This window comes from Lethenteron reissneri, chromosome 25 (genome assembly GCF_015708825.2).
Source record: "Lethenteron reissneri isolate LAM-NWPU_2019-01 chromosome 25, ASM1570882v1, whole genome shotgun sequence".
In the NCBI taxonomy this organism is placed as follows: Eukaryota; Metazoa; Chordata; class Hyperoartia; order Petromyzontiformes; family Petromyzontidae; genus Lethenteron; species Lethenteron reissneri.
Genome location: NC_083803.1, coordinates 16,077,182 through 16,092,507, shown reverse-complemented (window position 1 = coordinate 16,092,507; position 15,326 = coordinate 16,077,182). Strand labels below are relative to the sequence as shown.

The following is a 15,326-nucleotide window of genomic DNA, read 5'->3' as shown; positions in this document are numbered from 1 at the left end:
TCGTTCTTTTCTATTCCTTGTGTCGGCCTTCACCATTGTGCATGGACTTGAACGCGTACATCGGGCAAAACAGGATACGCTCTTGGTATTTTCCCAAATTTATTCCAACTGTGCTATTGGCATCATGTCATGAGACAATGCAAAAAATATTCATACATCCTCCAGAGCAGTCGGTGCCATCGCGTGTGAGAGAATGTGCAGACGATATTTTGTTGTATGTTGAACTTCTTTCGCACCGTACACAGCCAATCGTTCTGAAAAGTTTAAGCAACCTTTACACAGGAGGAGCTACACTTTCCCAACAATATTTAACATTTTCAGTGCTGGAATTTTGCCAAATAAAAAAATAACGTGATGATTTTTTTGTGCCTGTGTAGTCAATGGATAACTGGGCTAACACCAATTACACTTGGCAAAGGTTGGCTGTCCGGAAGGAAACCTATAATATCAGCGGTGCCAGCTCATTGCTCCGATGTCCGAGCGACCAGGGCCCACTTCGGTGATGCCCATGCTCAACGTCTTCTGGATCGGAGACGGTGCCAGATTGAAACCCTTAGGAGGTTCTCCAAAAGTCCGATAGCTTGTCACTGAAAGTTAAAGACGGTTTTGCGACGCCTTCGGGAAATCACCACCAACCCGAAATGTATATCTCTGGAGAACTTTCCAGCATGACAGTGATGTAACCAAAATAAACCACCACACCAAAACAGGGCGCTATGTTGTCATCGTGTGCAACCTGGTTGATCGATTGAGTCAGACTCGCAAAGCTAGTGGGGGAGATGTGTCCCCTGGCCACGTGTGCCTAATGATTCCCCGCAGCCTGACTTGCCGTCTGTGCGTGCGCGAGAGGGGATAGAGAGGTGGCGCTTTGGGACCAGTGGTCTTGGGACAACGTGCTGGGTGGTTGAGGGTAGTAGGCATGTGTTGCAGGCAAAAGGCGGCGATTGTTGGAGGGAGGGGCGCGAGACTGCGAGTGGTGTACAAGGCGTGGGGGAGAGAGTGGAGATTGTGCGGAGGGGCGTGGGGAGGCTGGGTTTGTCCGTGGCTTGGATTGTGGGTCACAAGTCACGAGTCGCTGCTCCTCGAGATTGATGGCATAATTAGCTCTGAGCCAGCAGAAACGTAACTGCGAGGGATAGGAGGCCAAGATTTCCCACCCACCAGCCTAAGAACAGAAATGCCGTGGCTATGAATTGGTCGCTTTGTCACCTCTTGATCCTCCCCTGCATCGCACCTCATCTCTGGCCCCGTGAACTGTGCCCTAACTGTTGTTGGGTGTTTTGTGTGGAGAAAAGGAGGCAAGTGGCGGGTGTGGGGTGGGGGTTGAGACCGGGAGAGAGGGCTTTGGCCACCGGTTAATTGATGGTGTGGCGCACCAATGAAATTAGGCGGTCCTGTCCACTTCCCGGGGGTGGGGGGGGGGTAGAGGGGGAGGCTCCCTCAGTTTCTGTAAATCACGAGAAAACGGCCGTAATGTCTCGTGGGCAGCATTCAGCTGCGATGGGGTTCACGAGGGTGATGAGGCCAGAGTCAATTTTGGATGAAGCTTCAAAACGATCTTTGGTGTTCAGGGCTAAACACAAAAAAGAAGCCCTGGGGGTTGACTTTGTATTCATGACCCCGTTTGAAATCGAAGCACATTGTAACTCAACGCGTGTTGCAGCCCTTGATAACGTTTCTCCCTGTACGTTATCTGAATCGATTGAACGTATTCCTCCTCCTGCGATATAGTTTGTAAAATTGAAACTGAAAATGACCCGGGAGAAAATGCTTTAGAAGACAAAAACCCTCCCGACAACTCACAGTGCTATCTGTTGATCCCTTTGGTTTTCGTGCAACGTGCATACATTACGACGGCCTGTCTGGCGAGATCGGGAACAGTTGTTGTGATTGTGGATATAAGCAGAGGCACATGGGGAGTTCGCGAATGTCACCCTTTCAAGCTGCCCTGCAGTCCATTGCTGAGTAGACATATTCTAATTGGGTTATAGTCGCTGCATGTTTTGCATTTAAATTTGTTTTATCTCCACAACATTGAAGGAATAAAAAAAAATGTTTTTTGCATTACATTTTTCCAGTGCTTATAGTTTAGGTTATATATTTTACCAAGCCTTTCAATAAAAGTCCCTTTGTCTGCTAATGACATGGTTTTCGATGGTGAAATTCTAGCTGTGCAGTAAAGTCAGCAGTTCACAAACATTTATTGGGATGGAGAAATGTGGCAGTGGTTATTGGTTCGAGCACTGCACTATGAACCTGGTGACCTGAGTTCAATTCCCGGCCACAGCTAAAGTCAGCGGTGAGAGATATATGAACTAAATCCTGGGCACTCCTACACCAACCCACACTGATCAGTGTGGTGAAGTATGGTCAAACAACTCCAAGCGTGGAACAACGCAAATGGCCAAGAAACTATTCTATTATTTTATAATTTTCTGTTGACATTTGATTTCTTATCACTATTTTTTACCGTATAATAATTTGTATGTTTTGTGCTAGTATGTTTATTGTGCTGGGATGTTTATGACAGGTATTGTGGGTGAGTAAACGGCTTTTCCCAATTCTTTGCAATGAAATTACAAATGTGGAGATGCGCGCACGCGCGTGTGTGTATGTACGTGTCTTTGTGTGCAGTATTCTTGGCAGACGGGAGCATAGGTGGTGCAATTTGCCAGTCGTATCAGTTAACCCATGACACCTGAGTGACCTCTTGCCCGAGAACCTTCGACGCTTCACGGGGCCTAAAAGTGCACCTAGCCTGGCACAAGGAAAGTGGTGACGTCACTGTCATTTAGTGGTGAACGGTGGCTGTTGTCGTTGCAATCTTTGAGCCTTTCGTTGAAGCAAGCAGGTTCTGGATGCTTGAATCATGAACTTAGTACAAAAAACAGTGGTGTGTGAATCCTGATTTGGAGAGGCAGTGATGTGTGCCCTCTCTGTATGTATCGTCCACATTAGGAGGCTACAGTTAAATCCAGGTGAAAACAGGAGGTTTACCTTAAATATAATTTTACCCCAATTTTCAGTGGTAATAAATGTTGCCCAGAATGTTTAAACTGCCATGAAATTGAATTTAGCCCAACCGTGCAGATCTCTGCTTGCCTGCAGGCCTGGTGTGCGTGTGTGCACACGTGTATGAGTGTGTCTGTGTGCGTACGTGTGCGAGTGTGTGTGTATGTGATTGTGCTCACTCACAATATTTGCCCTAACAGCCTATTGTGGTCCACAGAGGGAGATCTTTGTCCGTGTGTGTGCGCGTGTGGTATTAGTGGGCAATGCTCTGCGCTATGAACCTGGCGACCGAGATTCAATTTCTAGCCGATGATAACATCAGTAGCAATTGGTATCTGAACCTGCCCTGGACCTCCCCTAAGCTGATTCGGCCATAAATGAGTAGTACCTTGTGCTGCATGTTCAGCATCAACGCTGGGGAGGCAAAGACCCTCGGGCGTGGTTCTGGCCACACCAACTCCTTTGTTGCGCGATGCTGGCGTCAAATAAAAGCTCGCGCACAATACTTGCCTCCAGCAGCCCGCATGGCTGCACGGCGGAACGGTGTGTACCCGTCTCTGCTGTGTAAGCGTCTACGAAAAGCACACACACACACACTGGTGGAGGGACAAAATTGGGCAACGGCTTAGCACTTGACCGCACAAGGCGCCAAACAAGGAGGGGCACTGCTCCAGCCCAGCGCCAATTGATGCAATTTTCAAGTGAATGGGGAATGCAGCAGCCCCTTAAGTCTGTGCCTGGGGGCGCCAGCCGACCCAGCGGCGGCCCCAGACAATGAAGCGGCAGGGTCAGCGCCAGAGCAGGCTCCTCGCTCCGTCTAGCGAGGCCTGACCTCGCCGCCGCGTCCTAAAACGCATTCCCCTCCCACGGAGGTGGCGTGACCCGCGGTCGCCTTCACGGCGAATGGATTTCGTCCGGCAAGGGTGAACTTGATCGCGATGGGCGACAGCGCGCGCCGACGTGCCCGATTCAAGAGCGCGTTTCGGTCGGGTCGCGCGATGTGGCGACGTACGGATCCGGGAGACGCGGATGCCGACACATTCAAAGGACAACAACAACAACAACAAAAACACAAAAACAAGGCGCGCAAAGGAGAACGGAGAGGTTAGAGCACGCTCATGAATTTTACGTGAAAGGCAGAGAAAGAGAGGAACGCGCGGATCGGGGATCGCAAATTCGGAGACATGGTCACGTTGACTGAGAAGTAAAGACGTGAGTAGCGGGGCAGTGAGCTCCACCACCTTCCCTTTCTCCTGCCCCGAGGGCATCTCGACCCGGGATTTTCGTCCACGGAATATCTGTACCCCCCCCCTCCTTCTTCTCTCCATCGATTGTGCTTTGCACCGGGCTCTTGATTAATAAAATGATAGTAATTCAACAATAAAGTAAAATAGGTATTGGGCAGAACGCGTCACTGGAACGGACGATGTCCGTTGGTGGTCGTGACTAACGATGGTGCGGCGTGCATGGAGAGAACACGCCAGGGAGGACGACCATCGCGGAGATGGAGCGCTGAGATCAATTCCCGTTGCTTGAGGGAATCGGATTGGGGTGTTGCAAGGTCGTGCAGGATGGCGATGGTGTGGGCAGGGCCCTTAATCCGACGGTTGTATAGATCATGGCCGTCGATTGCTCTCACGGGACAACGGAGGTTGTCCCGATGAGGTTTGTGCTTGGGTCATATTGGTTAATTTCACACGCTTTATGAAGCCCGTCACTGCGAGATAAATATCGTATACGTGAATCGACATTATTAATCGTCGGTTAGTGAATTAAGCAGGGATCGTGCATCAAACACTAGAATTAGCCGAACCAGCAATGATAGTCTGTGACCCTTAACTTACTTGGCTACGCGCTATTGTGTAATTGGCCTAACATTTGAAATTCGCCAAAGTCTGCCACTGTTGTTAATGCCTCATTTGCGCTAGGCAAGTGTTCCAGTTACCTTCCTTCCAGTCCTAATCACGGCGCGTCTTGTTGCCAGCACGGCTAATTTAATAACCACATCCAGCCACTTTAACATGAATGAGTCTATCAAATCGCCGCCCTTTGTAGTCCCGATTCATTAAGTCAAACAAATAAATTAGCTCGGTTAGGGAAAATCACTTTCAACAATTCTTGGCATGTGTTTCCAATTGGCAGTTAATATGGTTTAACAAAAAAAATTCCAACAAGCATAGAGCTGTTGAAGCATGACTGACATTTTACTTGGCGGAAAAATTACAATTGTGGTGGTGCGTTACTCTGCGGGTGCCTAGCTGTAAGTGTACTTTGTCAATCCACTGATGAAAATAGGCCTCCCCGTGTAATGTTGTTCATGTGGGTTGTTTTGGCATACTTCACCACGCTGGTCAGTGCTGGCTGAGGGCGGTTGGCCTGCCTGAATGGTTTCAATTCAACATTTGCCACCAGGAATCGAACGCAGGTGGCCAGCCTCGTAGCGCAGTGTGTTAACCATTGCTCCACCACTCTTTCCCTTACGTGTCCATGAGCCGCATATAACCTGCCCTCCTTATGTGCACGTGGAACAAAGACACTTCTGATATATTCGTATTGTATCGACTGCCTTATCCAGTTGGCTTTCAAACGCTCGAAAATCGAGTGTGGTTTTTGGAAATATGAATCGGATTATTCTTTTCAAATGTCATCAGTTTGTTATCCCTTTATCTGAGACTTACTTGGAGGATTTACAAAAGACCCATTGCATCTCCCGCCCGTAAATGATTTCCTTGTGCGGCCTCTGCCGCAAAATGCCCGACGACACCAAAGCGCCTTTCCTCGTTAGTGTCAGCGGAAAGGTTACGGAGCAGAAGGCCCATGGGCCTAGACGGTGGAGTGAGGTCGGGGAGCTCTCTCCGCTAATTTTGAGAGGCCTTTTGACGTTGCCGGCCTTCAAACGTGTGCCGCTGACCGCGGTCTTTCGCCAGGGGCTCATGGGAAAGGTGCTGGGTCACAGGTCAAGTGAGCTTTGAACTTCAGAAGCGAAAAGGGAGGAGAGGGGAATAAAAAAAAAACATGAAACGAGCAGTGGAGGAGATCAACAGTGGGTGAATCGTAAATGATATAGCCATGTTTTTGGAGACAAACATCTCTTGAAGGAAGGATGACAGCAGCTGTGGTTGTTTGCACAGTCCCAACCTCACTTGCAATAATTTTAGGGTCAGGCCTCGAGATCAGAAGCAGTGGCACCCTAAATATAAAATCTGCAGCAAAAAGATGAAAGAAGAAAAACAAAAACAGATTTGCCAAAGAAGAAAAAACCCCAAACGACTTGGACAAACGTAATGATTTACAGAGTGTTTACTGGGAATATCAGCTCCAGTACAGGGACAAGCATGGCTTAATAAAGACTCGGCTTTGCTGAGCACACACACACAAGCTATTGTTACTGTTCTACTAATCATCCAAGGACGAGACACTAAGCAGATCTAAGGGCCTCCATAAGCCTCCGTGCTGTTGACATGCAGGCCAGGGGAATACATCTGGGACTTGAATAATATGAAGCCACCATGCGTGTCTTTGCAAAAAAACAGATGCAGTGAAGTTGACGAATGTGCAACATTTGTATTTTTAATGCACACTGGACACTATCTTGCTTTTGTCAGCTGTCTTAGTATATATGAGTTTAAGAGCAGGGAAAAATGTAAGACCCAAGTTTTTCCAAAGTATTACACACCTGCCACTGTTTTCCACTTTTTAAAAATATGTTGCTTTTGCTGAGTTAAAGCAGAAATGTAGCGTGTATTAACAACAGGAATTTTTCGTAATCTCATTTTACCAAATCATCTATACCTAAAGCCCCTTTGCCACGGGTATTCTGGCATGCACCTCACTCATTCTCTGCTACGGCTGCTCTTTTACAACATGTTGGCAAAATACAATTTAATGCCAGTGGAAAAGAGATCACGTGCCTGAGAAAACATCCACCATGGAGATGGAGCAATGAAATCAGATGGTGATGTTCTTGGAGAAGCCTTGATCCAGCAGTAGACCATGGCCCATGATGATGGCAATGTCAGCAGACCTTCTAATAATAGTAACAGTAATAGTCACAACTACACTCACGTCATTGCTGCCAGAGGGAGCCTCCACGTAGCGGGTGTTTTGGCCTACTCTTCCACTCTCACCATACGTCTTCAAAGAGGTGTGAGTACCCCCGCTTTACCCCACCACACGCGGCCTGCCAATAGACTAAATGTGGCATGCCCATATCTATATTTTTGGAGTCTGCGTGTTCTCCCTGTGGTCGCGTGGATTTTTCTCCGGGTCCTCGGGTTTTTCCCCTCCACGTTCAGAAACACGCGTTGAGAGTAATTGGCTGCGATACATTTCCACACGATAAGGCACTTCGTTGAGCTATAATTTGTGGCCAAGTCGCTTCTGAAAAAGAGCTGTCTAGCTCCGTGGGCTACTAGTTTAGTTTATATATTGCCGGGTGGAGTATTTACAAAACCTGCCCCATTGTTTTCAACTGCAGCGCCGTGGTGTAACGGTTGGCAACATCGGGCCCACAGAGGTCGCCGTTTCGATTGATCACATCGTAGTCGGTGAAACAGAAGCCTCTTGAATTTCGATTTAAAGCTTTCGTGACTGCAGGGATTCATCTTCTTGGTTCTTTCGGTAAAGTCACGTAGAATGGAAATAATAAAATAATAAAAATAAAACATAATAAAATAATTCTCACGACGTTTCGGCCACAACGCAAGCAGCCGTCCTCAGGTGAAGACCTGGTCGCTGTCTCCCCGACAGACCTGGTCTTCACGTGACTTTACCGAAAGAACCAAGAAGAAGAAGCCTCTTGCTTCACCGTTTTGAGTCCATGGAATAAGCAAAAGGTCCCCTTTAGGGGGGGAGGGGCGGGGTGGTGTGTGATGGGGGGGGGTCTTTGCGTGTCTCTCATGCTCACTCACGGCTCAGGTCACTTTCCCATCGCGGTGCCGCCCCCTGCTGCCCGCTGTAGCAGAGGCAAGGGCTTGCGCACGTGGAGAGAGGTCGCGACGTCTGCCCGCATTTCTGGTGGATTAATAAGTTTCTGTTGTGCGATAATAATCATCGGGAGTGCTTAATGTGTCGAGGAAATGGTTGATGAGTTTTTTTGTTGTTGTTGTAGAAACTTACAAACGAGACGAATCGGCGGTCGGTCGAGAGCCAAAGACAACGTCTTCGCAGTAGGCGTAATGTGTGACCCAAAATATACAAGAGTCTTGAGATTCATCTGCTTGGTTCTTTAGGTAAAGTCACGTAGAAGGGAAATATAAAATAATAAAAATAAAACATAATAAAATAATTCTCACGACGTTTCGGCCACAACGCAAGCAGCCGTCCTTAGGTGAAGAACAGGTCCCTTCTACGTGACTTTTCCGAAAGAACCAAGAAGATGAATCCCTGCAGTCACGAAAGCTTTAAATCGAAAAGTCTTGAGATTCTTTGGGTCTTTCTGTAAAGTCACGTAGATAGGTTCAAATTAATAAAAATAACTTTCCCGAAAGACCCAAAGCATATGAATTCCTGCAGTCACGAAAGCTTTAAGTCAAGATTTAAGAGTCTTGAGATTTACAGCACGTGGGTGTTGGAGTGGTTAGCAAATGAATCCCCCCTAGTTTACGCAGCTTTGACAAAAGCAGACCACACTTTTTTTTGTGTGGCGATGCAAGAATGCGCTCTGGTTTGCCAGTGGCGGTGCCGTATCTGAGATCTCGGGATTACCAGACATCTCTCTCGCGCGTGTTTGTGTTTTCTTACGAATATAATTGTTTATGTTTGATTTAATTTAGATTTTTTTAACGTCACGGTTCTTAAACAATTGAAAATAAACATTCCAGAAACTGTATTTAATTATAAATGATTACAAAAAAACGGATGGAATAGTGAGAATGATATTGCATGAACTAATAACATGCCTATTGATAGGTTGAGACTGATGATGGAATGGCAGCCAAAGGAGAGGAACACGCCTGAGTGGACGTTCCCTGTGGAGATGGAGCAATGGTATCGGCTCGTGTGCAGTGAGGCCATCGTGGTGAATGTAGCGGCCACAGCTGATCACACGATCCCATTAAAATACGTGAGCTTAAGATGACAATACGAGATGGATCCATGCATCGTTACACCCTCAACAGCAAGCATGGTTGTACGTTTAACTTCTTTTGCACCGTACGTAGCCAACTGTGCTAATCGGAGTTGCACAGTTGGTCAGGGATGGCGAGCTGCTGAGTTTTGTTTTCATATTCTTTTCAAACCCAGGAGCGGTTTGGTTTTTTGTTAGATCACACTGGGGGATCATTTGATGTGACATCTTTACCAAATAAGGGGACACGTGGCCAGTCAAAGGCCTCTCCGTGTTGACGCTCCCCGTTCAGAGCCGGGTTCCAGCTGTGGGCCCCCCTTATCCTGCGCTCTTATCCATTTCTTTGTGTTCCCCACTTTCCCTGCTGTGCGTAATCACGTGCCCCCCCTCCAACCACCACCGCCCAGCCTCTCGCCCACCGCGCGTTTCCATCCCCACCTCCCTCTTCTCCCCGCCACTACCGCTGCGCTCCCGACAGCCCCTAATCCGACGCACCTGTCGGCTGGGTTGGAGGCGTGGGCACCGCTGGAATTCGTGCCCCCACCACCCCCCACCACCAACCCTCCCTGCGCACACGACCCCCCACCCCCACGAGCGAGCGTGCGGCCAAGATCCCCCGGTTAGCCGAGGGGCGTTAAGCCTGCCTGAGCCCAGCGACGGGGCCACCTGTTCGCACGCGGAGGAATCTCATCGCGTGCAATTCATCACCATCGCCATCGTCGTCATCGTCGTCGGCCGTGATTTACCCACTGCTAGTTGACGACTTTTCAAAAGCCATCGCCATTCCTTCGAGGTTGACGCAACGCACAAAATCCACGAACGCATCGCATTGCTCCCATCTTCTTTGGCGGACAATCTCTCTCGAGCGTGTTCGCTCCTTTGGATGGCGATTCCGTCGTTAGTCTCGACCACGGGCCATCATCCATTCGAGTGACGCGCACTGCCCAAGCGCACTCGCTCTTCCCTGAACAATCGGCGACGATGTCTCTTCGCTCGTGTTGACTCGCCCTTAAATGCGTACACGGTGCTGTGTGTAAACATCGGAACTGGGGAGACAAAGGCGGCCGGGGTGCTATTGGCCACCCACCTCGTCTTGTGCCGTGCCGGATTTCATAGGTGCTCACTAACAGCACGTGCCACAAATGGCGAAGCCAGGATTTTCAGGTAGAGGGGGCAACCCCCCCAACAATGAAAAATGATAGTTGTTAGTAAGTAAGTACTTGTCCCTTACTTATTAATTATTCGACGCGTGTGCGGCGATGGCGCAGCCATCGATCGAGGATCGAATTCGAGCCGTGTGTGATCGGCATCGCGCTCGCTGAAGGTGAATGTCTTCAGGGAAGTCGTGTGCTGTATACGCAACTGCGCACAATTCTGAGTCACTTATAACCGCTTTGCCGTTACTTATTGCCCATTATGGACTCAGACTCTTCTATCATCTCAAAGAGTCTCTGACATAATAAGATGCTACACAGTGGCAGTGAGGGTCGCAAAATGCCGATGTATTACTAAGAAACCCCGATGATCCGCTCGAAATTAGGGATTTCGATCGGATCATTGGGGGGGGGGGGGCACGCGCCACAACAGTCTTATAGGTGTGTCTGTGTGTACATTGGATATTCACTCCCGAGTTTCCCCTCTCACTTGAATCCCTCCCTCCCTCTCTCTCTCCGCTCTGCCTTTGACAAAATCATCTCCGGGCAACGCGAAAATCCTCTCCACGCTGCATGGGGAGCGTGAGCCATAAGCCTCCTTTAACATTGTTGCTTTCTCCGTTATACTTTGAAGATTAGGTATTTGTATTTTTATATAAGAGTATTTATTTAGCAAAATGAAAATCATTAAAAAAAATAGTGCATTATGGATTATGCTGTTTAAAGGTTAAAGCGATCCCGAATGTAATACGTGGTTTAATCATTATTGGCATTAAAAGTGCTTTACAGTCGCTGCTGGATTTGGAAAGGATTGTTATATTTAACTAAATAAATATATGTATTTACAATAAAGCTGTATTTTGCTTTGGTGATGCATATCTTTTTGAAGGGCGTCACCTTCGATTCAACGCAAGCCAACCCCGGTCGTTCCATTTGGCCGCCTTGATTTTTTTTGTTCTCAAGCCGTTACTTCCATTTTTTCAAAGGAAGCCAGCAGATGGCGTAAGGGTGTCTTTGGCAAAATTTGCCCAAGCACAACAATGGTAATGGAGCAAGTTTTTCATAAATCCTTCCCTACCTACCACAGCCTCTGTCCACCTAGCAAGGAGCGCAGCGGTGGCTAGGAGGTGTAATCTCCCTCGCCTGGTATGCAGGAGGGCTTCGATCCAGACCCTAACGCCTGCTGTATGTTTGGAGTTTGCGTGTCTCTCTCCCCGTGGTCGCGTGGATTTGTCTCTGGGTCCTCCGGTTTTTCACCTCCACATTTAGAAACATGCGTTTAGATGATTTGACTGCAATAAATGTTCAAATGACAACCCACTCCGTTGAGCTATCATTTGTGGGCAGGTCGCTTCTGAAAAACAGCAAAATAGCTCAGTGGATCTTACCTGGTAAAATAAAAAAATAGTTTCGTTGTCGTTAATTATCACTGGGCTCTCCACAGTTAGTCGATCGGCAGGCCGGACGTGGTGGGGTAAAGTGTGGGTACTTACAAGACGTCTGGCCGGCGTGAAATAGTCGACTAAATATGTCCTCGCTGGGGCTCTGCGTTATTCCCTCGAGCGGAGGAGGCCCTCCTGCCAGCAGTGGCGAGAGCGAGACATTGCAGGGGCTGCGCCTTCACCTGACCACAGACCTGCGTGTGACGTCACAAGTCCTTGCGAGTTTCACGACAGCACGAAATGCTGCCATAAAAGAGATTAATCAAGTTTAAGGATGTTTTGCTCCAAAGTAGGTCTTATTTTATTGATGGTTTATGTTCCCAGTTGTATTGAATGAAGATAATTAGTCTGGCAGTGGTAACTTTATATGTTCCCTTTTTTAACAAAAATACTGGCAATCATATACAGTATTTATTTGTACAATAGCGATATATGTAATGTAATAACAATTATCCTTTGCAAAATAGATCATTCGAATTAATGGGCTCGTGGCCAGTTAAATAAACTACGTTATTGTAGTTGATTTTCACTTGCTACAAAGTATGGGGATACAGCCACTTGCACCGTTTCACACGGTTATATCGATTCCTTTGCTCACGATACGACCATCGAATTACTTGTAACAATAATGTGATTTATATCCATTTGTTAAATAATCATAGTTCATGTGAAACCTGCAGCCACGCGAGGCGCTACAATGCAGCACAATACAGCACAGTACAGTACTTAACTTGAATTTAATCACAATTTATTAAAGAGCGAGGCGGACACAGAGTTCCAACTCTGCTGCAGCGTATCACCTGTTAAATCTGTGCAGGATTAACAATAAATTGTCAGGGAAATAAACTGGAGGCTACAATCCAGATTCTAACACGTAGGCTTTTGCGACCAATACTATAAATACTACTAATTGGCTGTGTCGGGTGGTGGCGGGTTTAACGGCACATTTATATTGACGCGATCTAACCCAAAATGACCCCCTCTATCATGGAGAATCCACATTCTAAACTCTGAACCTGGCCTCTGCCACTCTCTGCTCTGGAGTCGTCGCTTGAAACGTTCGCACGCACGCACGCACGCAGATGTCATCGTGATTCACAACCGTTTTGCCAAACCACTGCTTGATGGTGGACTGCCGGGGTTGATTGACCATACTTCACCACGGGTTGATGAAGGGGGGGGAGGGGAGTCGCCCAGAATCAGTTCAGATATCCCCACTGATGTTAGCCATAGCCAGGAATCGAACTCTGCTCCGAGATCACTAACCATATATTTACATTCATATTGTTTTCTGTACTTAAATATTAATATGTTAATTGTTGAAAGCTCAGTGGGCTTTTATCTGGTAAGACGGTCGCTTGTGTTGCGATCGAAACGTCGTGATCTATTATTTTTTCTACCTATGTGACTTTACCGAAAGAACCAAAGAGTAAGAAATAAATAGTTTCGTTTTATTTGTATATTTTAAAAGTGATTTGTTTACTTTTTCCTATACTTTGTACTCGTATCGTGTTGTTGTTCTGTTGTAACGTTCTAATCCCGCCGCTAATGGACATCTGTGAACAATAACTTTTAGCTCATCAGATCCTCCAGTATATGATAGCGGTGTTTGCTATCATGACAATCGTGGTGTGATATTCTAGGGCCGTGTTTTGTACGTGTATCACGTGAAAGGCCTCACCGATTTTCATGTGTGTCACGCACGTGGCACGGGCAGAGGACCTCCTCGTAAATCTCCAGGTCCGCCTGGTGTGCGATCTGACTGGGGCCTTTCCCTAAACAGCAACAACACCACGAGCCCGCTGCCTATTGAGTGGAAATCCAAACAATGGCCAACGTTCCGTGGTGCGTTTACCTGCAAATGGCCATGCTTGAGTGGACAGTGCAATACAAAAATAAAAGCTTATGACGGATAGCCACCCACGTCCGACAGGTCAAGGGTCTGCAGCAGCCTGGAGTGACTTATTTCGTTGTTGGTGTTTTTTTATTTTGTGTTCTAACCCAGGAGGCATCCACGTGGGTTGGGCCGATGAGGCATCAACCTCGGTATCCAATAAATGCTTCGTAGCCCGAGTGATTTTGCAGACTTTTGCAAATCGCACGTGGTGGCCTGAGGTAAATGGAATGAAAGTGCGTAAAGATTACTTTGTGTGTGTTGTACGTACATTAAACAAAGATAAAGGTCCCCACGTTTAGCCTTAACAGATTGTTTGGGCAAGTGCTGTTAGCTAGCGCCTATGAAGGCCGGCACGGTACACGAGGAGGTGGGTGGCCAGCACCACGCCCGTCCACCTTTGTCTCCCCAGTGGCGATGGTTCCCACATCGAACCTTTAATGAGGTAGGCGGAGTAAGTTAATGGACGAGGTATAATGTGTGGCGAGTTGTGGTGTCGCGTAGCGCCGTGTCACGCAGGGTCACGTTTCCGAGTATCGAATGAAGCTTTTCTGTAGTTAAGGGGAATGGCGATGAACCTGCTTACTCGGCTCCCCTACAATAGCCACATTAATTGTACACACATTGCATGGCAATGCTGCTGGGAAGCGCGTGGCGTGTTGTTCGGCTTCGGACATGCCAATTCGAGCATCTTATCAAGGTTGCAGCTGGGATGATTAAACCGGAATGTGGGTGTCACAAAATACCGTAAACTGAAACATGTCAAATCCTGGTCGTGGTGGGGTGGTAAACTTTAATAGCGCTTAAACTGGATGACGCAATAATGATGGTTTAAATATAGTTCAACATCATAACATTACCCCCATCGGAATGTAATAACTTGCCACGATTCATGGATAGTTTATTTTAAACATTGCGGTAAATGTAACCGCCTCTAGGGTCATTATAAAACCATTAAATATAGCACGCGAATGTTCGTGCATCACAGGTGTAATGGGTGTACTGTAAGCTTGAGAATTTATATTGAAGAATCGATGCATCGTTACACCCCTATGAATTATTACAACACTGTACACTCCAACCAATATTAAAATTTATACGAAATTGATGTTCATTGGCTCATTTAGGGCTGCGTGAATTTGTAGAATCTTCAGGAACGTGTTAGCTCGTGGTCAAATGAGAATGGCAGCTTATAATGTCAACTGCTGTATTAATTTGGGGCAGCACAACAAATTGGACGCATACCATGGCATTGCATTCTCCCCAGGACTGGGCCACAGCGTCAGACACCAACTGGGACTCGGGAGTGTTGGTGAGGCCTCACTCCAACATGGAACTCGTCACAGCCTCGTGTGCTACGTTCTGTCATTGCAACGCTCCACAATAGCTAGGCGTGTCATCATACAACCCCCAACGCCCCCCCCCCCCCCATTGATCCTATGAGTTGTCATGGTTTGGGGTTGTGATTCCGTTCAATAATTGATTCCCTGCTTGTCTTGTATGACCGTCGTGTTTGTATCGTCTCATTTATTTCAATCTCGTTTGTACAGTTGTGCTTGCTCAATTAGCCTGCATGGAACATTATCCTTTTGCGTATAACAGTAGTATTTGCATACATTTTCACGAATCGAAAAATCACACAATTCGATGAATTTATCATGAGTCGGCGCATCGTTCTGCAACTAACAAGGTCCCCGTTCCTCGGCTACGTGGGTAAAATTGGCGACCCTTGTGAAATCCATTCTGCACTCCCCTGG

The 15,326-nt window shown here is 47.3% G+C and overlaps 1 protein-coding gene across 1 annotated transcript in view; it reads left to right on the top strand.

The window, feature by feature from the left end:
- The first annotated feature begins 472 nt into the window (after window positions 1-472).
- LOC133346896 (FERM domain-containing protein 6-like) overlaps window positions 473-15,326 on the top strand; it is a 58,734-nt gene continuing 43,880 nt past the window's right edge. Inside the window, exons 1-2 of the mRNA XM_061558726.1 lie at window positions 473-536; window positions 1,291-1,298. Of these exons, the coding sequence (XP_061414710.1) occupies window positions 473-536; window positions 1,291-1,298 (72 nt within the window). The remainder of the gene's footprint in view (window positions 537-1,290; window positions 1,299-15,326) is intronic.